Genomic DNA, 15,639 nt, shown 5'->3' on the forward strand with positions numbered 1-15,639 from the left:
TGAGAGTTTGATAAATTAATAACTTTGTTTAAATAATAAAATATTCTGATCTGGCTCGGACTATCGCACTAAACTAATAACCTTGTTATCTATATATATAGATATTGAGTAATTTTTTATAGTCATTGAAACCCTTTACATTATATTTGATTTTAAGAAAATTTGGGGGAAAATATAAAGGAAAAAAAATTAGAAAAAAAGAAAAAATTGAAGAAAAATAAAAATAAATTTAAAATTAATAAATTATTTTTATATGTTTTTTCAAACTCATTTAACTTATTTTTTTTATTATATAAAGATTAAATAATTTATAAATATATAAATTTCTACTTAATTTTAATTACATTTGATTTTATTTTATATTTTTCATAGTAAAATTAAATATGAGAAAACCATTTTCGTTAACATTCTTTTTTCTTTCCTTAATACTTTTCGGGAATCAAACAATGTCTTAGGGAATTAAGTTTTAACACTACACCTCTTCCTTTTAGAAGTCTTTCTACCACTTATAATTAATACCCATCTTTTTCTTCTTTTCTTTTATTTTTTTTCTTTTTTCTTTTTTTTTAAGTTTCTTAGATTTCTATGTATTAACTTTTCATCACATCTATTATTTTTAAATTTATATGTCATATATGTATAAATATTGTATAATAGAAACATAATATTCTTTATAAATTAATAAATCATTTATTTATCAATAAATCAATATTAACCTTACTAAGATAATAATTTCTCTTGATCTAAAGAGTATTATTTTATAAGAGTCCAGGCTAATTTAATGGTGACTTCATTTTAATTTTTAATTCTTTCCATGAATGGTTCTAAGTGATTTAAAATGATGTTAACTTAAATTACACTTAATTCATATTGAGTGATTACACTAATTTAATACATTCATTTTTTACTTTAAGTATAATATTAAGTTACTATATCAAGTATATTTAATATACTTAATAACTCAAATTAAATCCTTAAGTCATAATAAGTCAATAATTTAAAATATATATATAATAAATCATTATAAGCTATTTTTATTGTTAAGATAAAATACTAACCATATCAAATATATTTAGAAGGTATTTGATAAATCAATTTAGTGACTTAATATGACTTACAAATTAACTATGTTTCATGTAATAATTTAATATTATAACTTAAATTTAAAAATAACTTTTATCAATCAAGTTAATAATTTAATGTAATTTAATAGGTTAAGAATAATTAACTTGACATCATCTTCAATTATTAAGCATTAAATATTAAATTTTAGCCAACATCCTTTTAATATTACTTAGAATAAATTATTAATTATGTTATAAACACTAAAATATAAAGTGAAAGAAAAATTGAGAGAAATGTAGAAAATTGTTCTCAAATGCATGTTTCATTTGTTTTCGAATGACTCTTACTACACTTAAAGACTTTGTCTGTGAAGGAAAAAAAAAATACAATATAATTCTTTAAAATGACCTTGGATAAGTTAGATTTGCCTTGTTCAAAACCTTAGTAGTAAAATTCAATAGGCCAAAATGTGAACAAAGGAAAAAAAAATGTATAATTCATTAAAACCCTTTTAAAACATGTTCTCCTCATGCTTATGTAAGTATGAGTTTTCTACTAAATTATCATAAAAGATTCTTGACCTTATTCTTTCCATTCTTGTGTCTTAACCTTTTAAATATTGTAGTTGGTAAATAGATATGTTAGAGTATCATTTGAACATATTTGTGTATAAAAAAAGACTTTAGTGAAATATATTTGATTTTGTCTCCTTATTACAACCACATTTTATTGTGCAATGTATGAAATAGTATCTTTATATAATATCGTTTGACTGTCTTTGATTAAAGATAGTTCATATAATTTCGGAATATATTAGATCATAAATCTTAGTCATATACCATTATAACTTGTTTCATGAAATGCAAGTATTTTTAAATAATTTGAAAATGTAGCCACCATTATTTGTCTAATAAATCTCCATAAAATAATAGTACTATTATAAGTAAACACATAGCTTGTATGTGGTTGAGCTTTATAGGGATCTAAAAGGTACATGCATATGCATATGCATATCCTAGCAATTGTAATCTTAATTGTCTTTAATTAAATATACTCATATCAATTCTTCCTCAAAGATAGCACAATAAGTGTAAGATACATAAGTGAATCATTAGCTCTAAGATATGGTATTTTAGGATCAAATAATTTCTTCATTATCTTTGTGAGGACGAGTTCACTTTAAATAATTGAATAATCATTGGAGAGCTTAAAGAATATGCTTTATTCATATGAAAACACATCATGATTCTCAATGTATGTTGATTGATGTACTAAACTCTATTTGGAAAATACTTAATCCGAACATCAAGACAAAGTTTTGTTTTTTTCAAGATCTTTCATCCCAAATTCCTTTTTCAAATTAGTTGTTGCTATTGTGAGCTCTTGAGGAGTTTAAATAAGATTCAAGTCGTCAACATATAGTGTAATAAGTGGAAATCCATTTTTTTATTTCTTAATAAAAATGTAAAGACATATAGGGTTATTTAGATACCCTTCCTTTAGTAGTATTTTTAATGTGATTATGTTTCAATCAATATAAGGATCATTATAGATTGATTAAGTACATGCTAAGAGATTTTCATTATTTGTTTCAAGCATTTTAAATCTTTTAGGGATTTTTACATACACACACATATATATATATATACAACATCCATGAGTTACATATTGAATCCATTTGAGACTACTAAACTAATTAAAAATCAAAATGTAATTGTGGCCATGAGAGGATATTATGTTTCATTTTTTATCTACAAAAAACCTTGTGTCATTAATTGTGCTTTACACCTTATGATCTTATTTTTTTCATAATATTTTCATATAAATATCCAGTTGCACTCAACATACTTTATATCTTCAGGCATTTTGATTACATGTCTAAATACTTCTTGCTTTATCAATGAATTTAGTTTTGCATCCATTACTTCTTTCATTTTGACCTATGTGTCAACATTCTTTTACATTTTATAGTTTGAGATCTCTAACATTTCTTGTAAGGTTAGAGATCACATGGAAAGAAAAAATATTGTTAATAATAATATTATTTTGATTTTATTTTTCTCTCATATGTATATAACTTATTGAGATCTTATTATTTTCAGGTATATATGCATTTTTAAGGGTCATCTCTTCTTAAGCTATTTGTTCAATATGTGCCTTTTTGGCAGTTTTCTAGTTCATTCGTCTCTTTGAGGGCTATAGGTTCACCAATTTCAAATTAATAACTCATTTTTGTAACCTCTTTGAGAATGTCAAGTTTTTTATGTGGTTTTTCCTTATATTTTCCTTTTCCAAAGGAATCACACTTTTAGGTCAATAAGTCTACCATGCTTTAGGAATCATTTACCATTATAATAGTGACTTGTCATACTAGGACACTGTTTTTTGCTTCAACCATTTTACCACACTTCAAGCATGTATCTACTACCACGTTGGTTAATTATTTTACAAGAACATTAATCTATGTTAAGGTATTTATAATTAGTATATGTGATTTTGTTATTTTCTTTATATTTATAAATGAAGCTAGTAATTGATTTACAATTCTTTATAAATAGACTATCTTATGAACTTCTTGTTCACATTCCTTTGAATGTGGATCAAAATTTGATTTTCTTTTTTTATATTAGACCTTCCTTCCCATAATGGTAGGAAAATTGTCTCATTAAAATGACAATCCTCAAAACGTGGTATAAATATATCATCTTTCATGGGTTTAAGATATTGAATGATAAATGAAGAACTAAAGCATATGTAGATTCCCTATCATCATTAAGGACCTAAATTAGTGCATTGTGAGGACGTAATTGGTAGATGTACAATATTGCCAAAGGTTCATAGGTGAGAAATATTTTGATGTTTCCTAAGGACAAGTCATAAGAGGGAGTATCCATAATAAGTTGTCGGCTTAATGTAGATTAAAGTCACAACATGCATATAATAGCATGTTCCTAGGCAGAAGTAGGTAATTTGACTTTCATTAATAAAGGTCAAGCAATTAATTATAGATGTTTGATGAGTGATTCTACCAAATTAATATCAATCTCAACTAACATATAATAGTAAATAAATGTATGGAAAGTATATTCACCAACAATATTAAAACATGTTGTCTTGATTGGATGATCTAGAAATTTTGCTCATAATTGGACTCTTTATGTTAGAAGCCTAACAAAGGTGATATTATATGTAAAAAGGAGACAATATTATATGTAAAAATGAGACAAACATGTAACCACCTAGTAAAGGTTTGTATTAATACTATAAAATGACAAAATGGTTTACATGGTAAGTAGAGAGACCCACATTTATCCTCTTGTATTCTTTTTAAAAAGTCTGGTGACTCAATATCTAATTTGATGAATGATCGTCTAACTATCAATTTACCTTAATATTCAGAGCCAAGAGATCCTCATTCCTTTATAAGAAAACAATTAGAGAGTTTCAATTGATCCTTTCCTAGGCAAAAAAATCTCTTGGTTTTTTAATGAATACCCATGTGAGTGTTATATTATTTGATATATTATTTAGAACTCTAGGTGACTTGGTTGATTATGGTCAAAGCATAAAAGTTTTTGGACCGATGAACTTCTAGTTCACAATAACATACGACTCAATGAGTCTATTAGTTGTGTGATGCAATTTAGAGGAGAAAGTTGGAAACTTTTTCAATATATTTTTTTGGCTATAAATAATAGAAGTGATGTAAAGACACTCCATGTTATATTTATTCATAGTTGTAATGTGATATCCATTTTTTACAAAATAATGATAATAGACCATAAAAAACAAAACAAAATAAGAAAACATTCATTTACGTGGAAAACCCTAGATGGGAAAAACCACAAGTAAAGCAGAATAAAATCCACTATATCAAAAATTGGTACAAGATAGAAGAGATGTGAGCGGCTACTGTAAAAGCATAAACCTCATAACCCTAAGTCCTATACATCATTGCATATATATATATATATATACACCCTTATACATGTCCTATTGGCTTTATCTTTCCACTACCATCACAAAACCCCTAAAAAATTCTTATAATTTTAACTTCACCACATACGTTGTACCACTAGCTTTTCGAGTTTGAACAAATAGAATTTGGATCACTAAACTCTAACATCATTTCTATGGATAGCTTTAAAACTTAACAAATTTCTCCTAAATTTGGTCAAATATAAAACATTAGTTATGGAATCTAACAATGTTTGATAAAATTGAAAATTAAGTACTAAAAAACTTTAGTATTGAATTATAAATGTTGAACTTGCTAGCAAATTTCTTGTGAATTTGCTAAAATCTAAAATATCATCTATATGGAATCTAGTAAAGTTTGATACAACTGAAAATTAAGTACTAAAAGCCTTAATACTAAATTATAAGCGTTGAATTGGTAGAAGTGAAAAGTGTAAAATATTATCTTCAATTTAAGCATTAAATTTATTTTGACTATTTGATAATAAAAACAACTGGAGTCTGAACATGATTTATTTTTAAAAATTTAGTTTTATACTTATCATAGGACATCCTTTGAAAATAGAGATGAAAATACATTATTTAAGTGAAATCTTCATTTAATAATACAATTATGATTAAAAATATAAAAAAAAATATTATCAATTTTGATTCTATAGAAATGTAACAATAATTTTTTAACCATTATTTTTTTGAAATATAAATATTTAAAAATCTTTTAGATATGTACCTTCTGTTAAGGAAATATGTGATATCAAACCTTCATTCGATAATATGTCATAATTCAAAATTTTAATTATAAGAAGAAAATTTATTAAATAAGTTTTTATTTATAATTCTAATTTTATTTTCTATCGTTAAAGACTTTATTTTAAAAGAAATTAAATTTTTAATTTAAAAATTACTAAGTATACTCCTCATAAATCCATTACTTTTTACTAGGTTTTTCATCTTAATTGATATCATTTGACTAAAATATATGTAGATTTATGATTAAACTCAATTTAACTTTACAATTAAAAAAATAGCTCAAAATAGTTAATAAAAAAAAAAGAATTATTCAATTTTCTTGGTCATGATATTTTTTTTCCTTTTAATGAAAATATTTAGAGTATATTGGGTTTTCAGAAAATGCTAGAAAAATGTGAAAATTAGTAAAAGAAAAAAAAATCATTTTCCTCTATTTGAATGACATGAAAAATGAGATTAAATTAAAGAAATAAAGCATTATAGAAAATTTTAAAATATTTTTCTTTGTATTTCCCCAAAAGTTCTAAAAAGTGTATTTATTAACCATTCAATTTTACTTCTCTTATCGATATCCAATTAAAATTAGTTACTCGCCATTTTCTTCCTTATATTTTTTAGACAAAATTATCAACTTAAAATAATAAATTAACAATATTCAAACATTCGTCGACTTTATACAAAAATATTTCTAAACTACCTATAAAATGTAATCGAGATAACAAAAGGACAAGTTTTGAAACCTACTTCATCTCTAATGGCACAGATTTAAAATTAAAATGAATAGATTAGGAGCGAATTTAAGGATTATCTTGTCTTGTCTTTATATTTTTGTATTATTTTTATACCAGCCCACAAGTTCAAGAAGTAAGAAGAACTACGTGGCAAGATTAAACAATGTAAACCAAGTTTGATACAAGCTTTCAACAGGGCGGCAAGGATGCCTGCTTATACTTGTGAAGTTGCGGGAAGTGCTTCCACATTGTGAGTGCAAAGAAAAAATATAAATACACAGACTAAGGTGGTGTTTATTTTTTTGGCTTTTTACTGAAAGTAATTTAGTTTTAAAATTTAGATTATTTGTTTTTCTACTTTTTCATGACTTATTATAAACTTTTTACTAAATAGAAAAAGTCTGAATATGTAGCTTTTTCTAAATAGAAAAAATAACATATTGATTTTTTTTTTAACTTTTTAATACTTAATAGAAATAAAATACTACAAAAACAAACAAACTAATATTTAACACTATTAAACATTAAGATTTTATTTAAAATTAAGTAAAAAAATAAACACCACCTAAATCCATGAAATCGTGAAGTGCAAAAATTGCTACCCACACTGTCAGTTATTTCCTTTTCTAGACCCTCTACTGGCTTGGTTGCATAGTCCATTTATTTATGCTAGAGGTTTAAAGAAGGTTAGGCTTCCTCTCGTCCCACCGCCCCCTGCCACCCACCCCTTTTAAATGAATAGATTAGGCGGCGTTTAGGTATGGCTTGTCCCACCCTATCCCATCCCAATTATATAACTAATTAATTGAAAAAAAATAATAATTTAATTTTTAATTTACCATTCTTAGCTCATAGAGTAATAAAAAATTATTTTTCAATAAAATAAGTTACAAAAATTATAATATGTTATTTATTTATAGAATGTATTTATTTTTAATATAATTAAAATTTTTAATTTAATAAATAAATGGGGTGAGTTAAGATGAGAGTCACTCATTCTGAATTATAGTACCATGTAACTTTAACATATTAATTTGAATATTCTTTAGTTGGTTGTAATTTCAATAATCTACCAAATTCATTTTATCCATCTTAGTATCATGGTTGCAAATTACTCTCTATCATTCATATTAAACCCGTTCCATTATCATGCCTAAATTATTGATGATACTTCCTTTCAATATACTAGGCAACTTTAACATATTAGTTAGAATATTCTTTAGTTGGTGTTGGAAAGATAAAAATGAGAGATCTAGAGGATTCACCTAATAAGATGAAAATATTACTCCACAATAATAATCATCCTATAACAATAATAACAACCTAACAAAAATCAAGAATAATAATCAAGAACATTCAACCAAAAAGGGGACATCAAATATAACATGGAAAAACCCTCCAAATTGAGGTAAAAAACTACGGACAAAATTTCTTCCACATAAATGAAATACGATAATTAAGTCCTCAAGTTTCTTCACCTTAAAAACTTATATAAATATCTCAATGGAGGCGAGAACCCATCACCTCAGGAAACATGAATATAAAGAAATCAGGGAGAAATCATATCATAAGGACTTCCCTAAAAGATTGATAAAAAAACCTATAACTTCACCTTGAGTCCCAAAACAGTGTCTAACCATTCCTATTTTCTTTCCTTTTCTCAATCAGATCTCTCTTCTCTCGTAATTCCAAAAACCTAATGTTATTTATATATCTATATATGGGAATATGTAAATATAAAATAACCTAACACATGAGCTCATGGGCTGGACAAATATAGCCCTTGAATGTAATCTCAATAACTTATCAATTTCATTTTTTTCCCCCTAGGAACCATGGCTGCAAATTAATCTTCATCAATTTTTTTTTTCTTCGGTTTTGGAAGGTAAGTGAAAAGAAGACTTTTTTATAAAAAAAAAAAATGGATTTTTGTGTAAAATATGTAAATATAAAATAGCCTAACACTTGGACTCATGGGCTGGACAAATATAGCCCTTGGATGTAATCTCAGTAACTTATCAATTTCTTTTTTTTTCCCCTAGGAATCATGGCTGCAAATTAATCTTCATCACTTTTTTTTTCTTCGATTTTTTCAGGTTTTGGAAGGTAAGTGAAAAGAAGACTTTTTTAAAAATTTTGGATTTTTGTGTAAAATCTGAAGAATAAAACACAAGAAAAACTACATAAAATTAAAATTTTAACATAAATTTAATTTTTAAACTCATAGACTTTTATTTATATTGAAATATGCTTGGTTTGGAAAAACACTTAGAAAAAAAATGCTAGCAAAAATGATTTTTTTATATTATTATTTGTGGTTTGTAAAAGAGTTTAAGGGAAAATAAGATAAATAGAGAAGAAAAGTAAAAATAAAGAAAAAGTTAAAAATAAATAAATTTAAAACCAATAAATTATTCTTATGGCTTTCAAATCTATTTAAATTTTTTAAGGTTTGTATATAGGATGATTAAATAATTTAAAAATATATAAGTTTCTAATTAATTTTAATTATTTTTTTATATTTTTTATAATAAACATAAATACAATAAAATCATTTTTTTCATTTTTTTTTTCTTATTATTTTTTGGGAACAAAGAACAATCCATCTGATTTTATTATAGAATTAAAATCATTTAAAATTTTATATATTTTTAAATTATTTAATATTTAAATTCAAGACTTAAAATGAGTTCAATGAATTTAAAGTATTCTATAAAAATAATTTATCAAATTTAAATTTATTTTTTATTCTCTTTCACTTTTCTTAATTTCTACTTTTCATTTTTATTTTACTTTCTTCTATTTATCCTTCAATTTGTGGAGAATTGAATAAATTTTTTGTTATTTTTTATTCTACTTTTTTTTCTTTGAAGTATTTGTTTTTTCTTTTTTTAATATATAAAATTTGAATAATAAAGGATACGAGAAGTAAATGTAAATATGATATAAGGAGGGGCATATATGAAAAACCGCTGTTATTTTTCGGAAATTTTGGAGAGAGGGAGCATCAGTTGCTGATTCATGGCGGCTAGGTTGTTGCAGAGGATAGGCCGCTCTTTCTTGGGCCCCAAGCACCCTCAAACTCCTATCATCAAAGGTGAGTTTATCCTCTATATTCATCAACGAAAACCCTAGAACATGTTCACAACAATCATTATGAGATCCCTTTAGTATAAATGAGGTTTCCTTGAATGTTCTTGAGTTGCAATTTGTGTAGTAGATTCTTGCCTTTGTTTTTGTTTTCTCTGCGAGGGGGGAAATTGGGTTTCTTGATTGAATGGCTTTGCTGAAGTTTGCACTGTTAGGGAATAAGAACCATGGGGACTGAGATTGCTGATGGTGGTGGTGTTATTGGAAGTACTAGAGTCGTAGGCTCCGTTTGGATCCATAAATGAGGAAAGGAGGAAAGGGAAGGAAATGCTGAAAAAAGCGTGAGAATTGTGTCCATTTCTTCATTAATTTTCAACAGTTTTTTTCTCTTTTGGATTAGTTCTGTCCTTCCAAGAATTCGGCGAAGGAAAAGGTTGGAAATGCCTAAGAAGGGAAAACAATTTGAGAATTTTATCTAGAATCTATAGTATTTTACCCACAATTTCTCGAACTACTTCATTCTCCTATCTTGAATGAAGTGTGGTGATACAGCCAAAGAATCTGTAGTAGTTAAGAAGCTTTTTTTTTTTTTCTTATCCTTTTTCCTTCCGTTTTTAACCCTATGTCTGGTTTTTATAAAATTCAGGGAAAAATGTAAGCAAAAGAAAATAAAGAGGAAAAATAGAAGGAAAGAAAAAAATGAAAGAAAAATAAAAAATGGATTTGGAATTAATAAATTATTTTTTCATGCTTCAAACTCTTTCACTTATTTTTTCTTATTTATATAAAAACTAAATAATTTGAAGTGCATACATTTTTAATTAGTTTTAATTATACTTGATTTTCTTTGGTATTTTTTATGATAAACCAAGCTTGAGAAAAAAAAATTCTTTAATATTTTTTTCTTTTTCCTAAATACCTTCCTAGAACCAAACATGCATAAAAGGTGTAGTTTCAAACGAGAAAATGTTGAAAGCATACTTCAAAAAGGTGCAAAGATCCCTTATAGCTAAGGGCAAGGTTCCCCAAGGCGCACGATAGAGCTAAGTGAAGCACAACCTAAGGCACTTGTCAATTTTATGAAATATTATATGTTTTGACATGAAAATATTTGTCATATATATGCCACCAAATATGTTCCGACTTATTTTTTTGATAAGTAAGAGAATGTATTAAAAAGTGCTAAAAGCGCATAAGTGTACTATGGACGTATACAAAGTACACTTAGCAAAAAATAGGTAAGAGGGAATACACAAAAAAATACTCCCTACCTCATCCATGCTCCAATCAATCTAAGAAGTCAACCATATTCGTATACCCACTGCATATATACATAATACACCCTAACCACATAGAGAGATTGTTAAGGAAAATATTCTTTAGGCTTTGATTGGACACTTCCTCATGATCAAAGAATCTCCTATTTCTTTCCTTCTAGATCGTCCAGAAAATGCAAGGAGGAGCAACTCTCCAAGCATTAAAACGCCTTCTATCTACAAAAGAGCCATGCAAATTTCAATCCAAGATTCTAACCATTTAAAAAAAGCATCCAACAAAAAAAAAATGCAATTATATAAAACGTCTATGATCAGTCAAAAATTTCAAAAAGAAAAGCGTTTTAAGGGTAAAAGTTAGATAAGGTGCGCCTTGTTAGAGAAGTGCATGTTTTGGCAGGGGAATCACCCATGTCAGGTAAATAATAAAAAAGAATACAGTAAAATTCTCCTCCTTTCCCTTTGAAATTCAGTACTGTGCACACTCCTTTCTTGCTTTTAGCCCTGTGTTGCACACTTCTGAAATTTCAGCAACTCCTCAACATGCTCATGTTTTTTCATTGAATTTCAGAAATCTTCTTAGCAGTCTTTTTCCTCTTTTGTCTGCCCACCCTCATCCTTACCTCATATATGAAGAAGATTAGTACTGCCACTTGGAGTACTTTCACTAGAAAAGGCCAAACTCATGTTGATGAAGTGGGTCCAAAACCTGGCTTCTGTAGGCATGTTGACAACTAGAGTCCACAAGAATGCTCCTGATATCACATGTTTGGATCTGCATCAGATCTGGGATAAATTTTTATTTGATTCAGAATTAGTTTTCCACTTAGATATAAATGAGTCTTAAATTTAATTCTATTCTCATTGTTTTGGAGTGTCTTTGCATATCTGAAGCTGTTCCGATAAATGATGGATAAGTCAAGAGTCAGGTCCTTCAACAAATGCTAAAACAAAATTGTTACTCAACTTGCTATTTTTAGTCTGATTTTAGATATATTATTGTCATAATCTATAATTTGAGATATCTAAGGCTTTAATAGGTGGATCCTTTTAAGGAAAATTTCTCCCTTTTTTCTCATACTTCAATTTAATTTGTTTTTACTCATTTCACATTCTACTCATTTGCTTCTGAGCAGCTCATGTAGTCCAACTGAATACCCCAGATTTTGATAATGATCAGTTGAGAAAAATTTGAGTAGCTATCTTAAGAAATTATTATGCTTTTTCCATTGACCTTTCCTTCCTCTTAGGTTAGACAATTTTGTTGCTTCATTGTCAAACTTAATATTTATGAAAAATTAATCAATATTTGAAAACAAGCTATGGCTGTATGGGCTGGTGTGCTGGGGTTGTTGGACTGTTTTCTGCATATGATGGTTCTGGTATCTTTGAAGTGGTATTCTGAGTTTTGTTTCGCTAAGCCATCGCCTCTCTTTGTTATCTTATTTTTGCTGGCAGAACCCTCTTGGCAATTTCTTCCTTCTGCAAGTGCAGCCTTCACCAGGGATCAATTTTACAGAAGAGGACTTGGGACGCAGGTTGAACCAACCAACTATGCTAATGAAGATGAGGAAAAATGTGAAGCTGGCAGTTTGAACCTCAATTCTGATTCAGCTGATGATGTTTCTCAAGTGAAGAGCGATGACAATTCTGCTGTGAAGTACACTGCGATGTCGAACTTGAAGACATCCTCAAGGCATGATCTTGCCATGATCTTTACTTGCAAGGTCTGTGAAACAAGATCTGTGAAAACAGCTTGTCGTGAATCATATGAGAGAGGTGTGGTGGTGGTGCGATGCGATGGCTGTAGTAATCTGCACCTGATTGCAGACCGACTTGGGTGGTTCGGAGAACCTGGGAGCATTGAGGACTTTCTGGATGCCCGTGGGGAGGAAGTGAAAAAAGGTTCTGCAGATACCTTGAATCTAACTCTAGAAGATTTAGCTGGAATGAAACCTTGAAGTTACAGTGTAAAACTTGGATGACATTCTCTTTTGTTGTTGAAGTTGGAAGGAGGCTTCGAGTTTCGAGTGGTACATAGATATACAAGTGAAATTACAAAATTTCCCATGCATTGTATTTGCTATTTGCAACCTTGTAATGATCCAAAAATTTGATGATATGTACTCTTGGATTCAAAGAAGTTTATTTGGACAGCAAGGTTGTGATATAGAAGCCGATGCACTTGGAATAAGCCCAGAGACACCATCTGCCGCTGAGTGTTTCTTGTCCGTCCAAGCAAACTTTAATCAAAATATTAGGATATTATTCCCAATAATCTCTAAATTTTAAAATTATTAGCTGATATTGAGGGTGAAGTTGTCTACATCTTGTTGTTTGTATTTTCAAAATGAGAGTTGGGGGTGAGGGTTGGGAGTTAGAAGCGGTTAATTTTTCAGATTAAGTAAAAAGCTATATATTTTAGTTTTTTTTTTCTTTGATAAATAAGTTAAAAATTCAATAGTTTTTTATATTTAATTAAAAATATTAATAAATAAGTTCAAAATTCAAAAAAAAAAAAAATTAAAACAAACCGTTGAACTTTGAAAGTATATTATATTTAGCATTAAATTAAAAAAAAACATCATTTAAAACTTAATACTTATTGCTTAATAATTTAAGTTGACTTTAAGTTAAATTATTTTTAAGTTAGTTAATAGAAAACTTATTATATAATTTTTACTTATTAAGGTTGTTTGAAGTTAATTTAAATTTTATTTTAAATCATCAAATTAACACATTTATTTTTATTAATTTTAAATAAGATTTATCTCATTTATTTTAACTCATATTTATTTTTATTAATTTTAAACTATAAATTTATTTATAAAGAAACTATATTTAAAGTATTGTGGTTATATAAGATAATCATAAAATAATTATTATAAAAAATGAGTAATAAATGTGGAATTATAATTCTAAAATATATTCTCATTAGTATGGGTAAATGAGGTAAAAATTATTTGAGATTAAGAATAAATTAACTATTTTAACCTAGTCCTTAAAATGAAAAATAAATTTAAGTTATAATATTAAGTTATTTTACAAAAATATACTTAATATATTTAATGATTTAAATTAAGTCATTAAGTTATGTTAAATCATTAAGTTAATTTATTAAGGGAGAATTATCTTTTGGGGTAGATGAGCTCCCAAATTAACAAAAGGTTCATATAACTCTTCAAATTGAGTTGAAAGATATGAAATAGTAACGGACAAATATACCCTTTAAGAACACATATAAAATATTTTATAAAATTAAGTTAAATAATTTTTTTTCAATAATTTTTTTTTCAAAAATACTAAATTAAATAAAAGTAGTTTTAAAAAATATTAAATTAAATAATTTTTTTTTCAAAAATATTAAATTAAATTTTTTTTTCAAAAATATTAAATTAAATTAAAGTATTTTAAAAAAATATTAAATTAAATTTTTTAAAAATATTAAATTAAATAAATTTATTTTTTAAAAATATTAAATTAAATAAAAGTATTTTAAAAAATATTAAATTACATAAAAGTATTTTTTTAAAATATTAAATTAAATAAAAGTATTTTTAAAAAATATTAATTTTTTTTCTCAAAATCAACAAAGGGAATTTTTGGAAATACTGAAAGATAATATCTTTCAACTCAATTTCCATACTTTCATTGGGTCTTGGATTCAATTTAAAGAGTTACATGGACCTTTTGTTAATTTGAGGGTCCATCTACCCCCAAAACATAATTCTCCCATTTATTAAACACTCTCTAAGACTGTACAATTAAAAAATCCATTACAAAACTATAACAATATTTTAAATCTCCTTATAAAAATATTGAGTTTCAATAAATTATATGATATGATATATTGATATGTACGGATGAAAATGACTTATTTATTCATCGTACATATCAATATATCATATCATATAATTTATAGAAAAAATCTAATATCCATCATTCTCAATTGAACTTTCAAATGAAGTTAAGGTTTAAAGCTAAGCTTGGTTTAAAAATATGGCTTATGGTTTCCTTAGTCGAGTCTGAGCTACTCAAACAAAAACTAGGGATACAATTTAAGGTGATTGGAATAGGCCGATGGCTAACCCGAACCCAATTTGAATTAAGAAACAATTTATTCAACTACAATTCAATCTAACCTCTAACCCATAATATTTAAGTTCAATTCAACATCTTTTTTTTACACTTAGATTGGGTTTAAAAAATAAAAATACATATGAAATAACTATAATTTAATATTTTTCTTTAAAATATATAAATAAATAAATAAAGTAAAAATTATTATATAGGATAATATAAATTATAAATATTATAAAAAAATATTAAATCAATTTTGTGTTAGTTTCGAGTTGTTCAAACTTTAACCCGAGTCCAACCCAAATTAAAAAAAAAATTAATACAAGCTCAATCTAAATATTAAAAATTATTGTCCAAACCTGTCCAAATATCAGGTTGGAAAATATTTTTTTATGAAAGTCCTAAAAATTAGTTTTTAAATATTGTTATTAAAAATAGTGATTTGATATTAGTAGGAACCCTTGTTTTTCTTTCGATACTTGTAAGTTACAAATTATAATCGATGAAATGAATTAACCAAAGCCCAAATACAATTTAGTTGGATTGATATGGATAAAAATGAAGTCGTCCAACCCAGCCCAAAACAGGGTTAGGCCTGCCTAAGTTACAGCCCGGCAAAATAATAATAATAATAATTTAATTAATTAAAAAATAAAAATATAAGTAAAAGA

At 26.5% G+C, this 15,639-nt stretch overlaps 1 protein-coding gene across 1 annotated transcript; it reads left to right on the forward strand.

The window, feature by feature from the left end:
• Positions 1–9,466: 9,466 nt before the first annotated feature.
• Positions 9,467–13,082, forward strand: LOC100261593 (uncharacterized protein C24H6.02c). Its single transcript, XM_002271818.4, has 2 exons — positions 9,467–9,621; positions 12,347–13,082. Exons 1-2 carry the CDS (start codon positions 9,546–9,548, stop codon positions 12,847–12,849), a joined length of 579 nt encoding a protein of 192 aa, XP_002271854.1. The 5' UTR covers positions 9,467–9,545; the 3' UTR covers positions 12,850–13,082.
• Positions 13,083–15,639: the final 2,557 nt, after the last annotated feature.

The sequence above is a fragment of the Vitis vinifera genome, chromosome 13 (assembly GCF_030704535.1).
Source record: "Vitis vinifera cultivar Pinot Noir 40024 chromosome 13, ASM3070453v1".
NCBI classification, from domain to species: Eukaryota; Viridiplantae; Streptophyta; class Magnoliopsida; order Vitales; family Vitaceae; genus Vitis; species Vitis vinifera.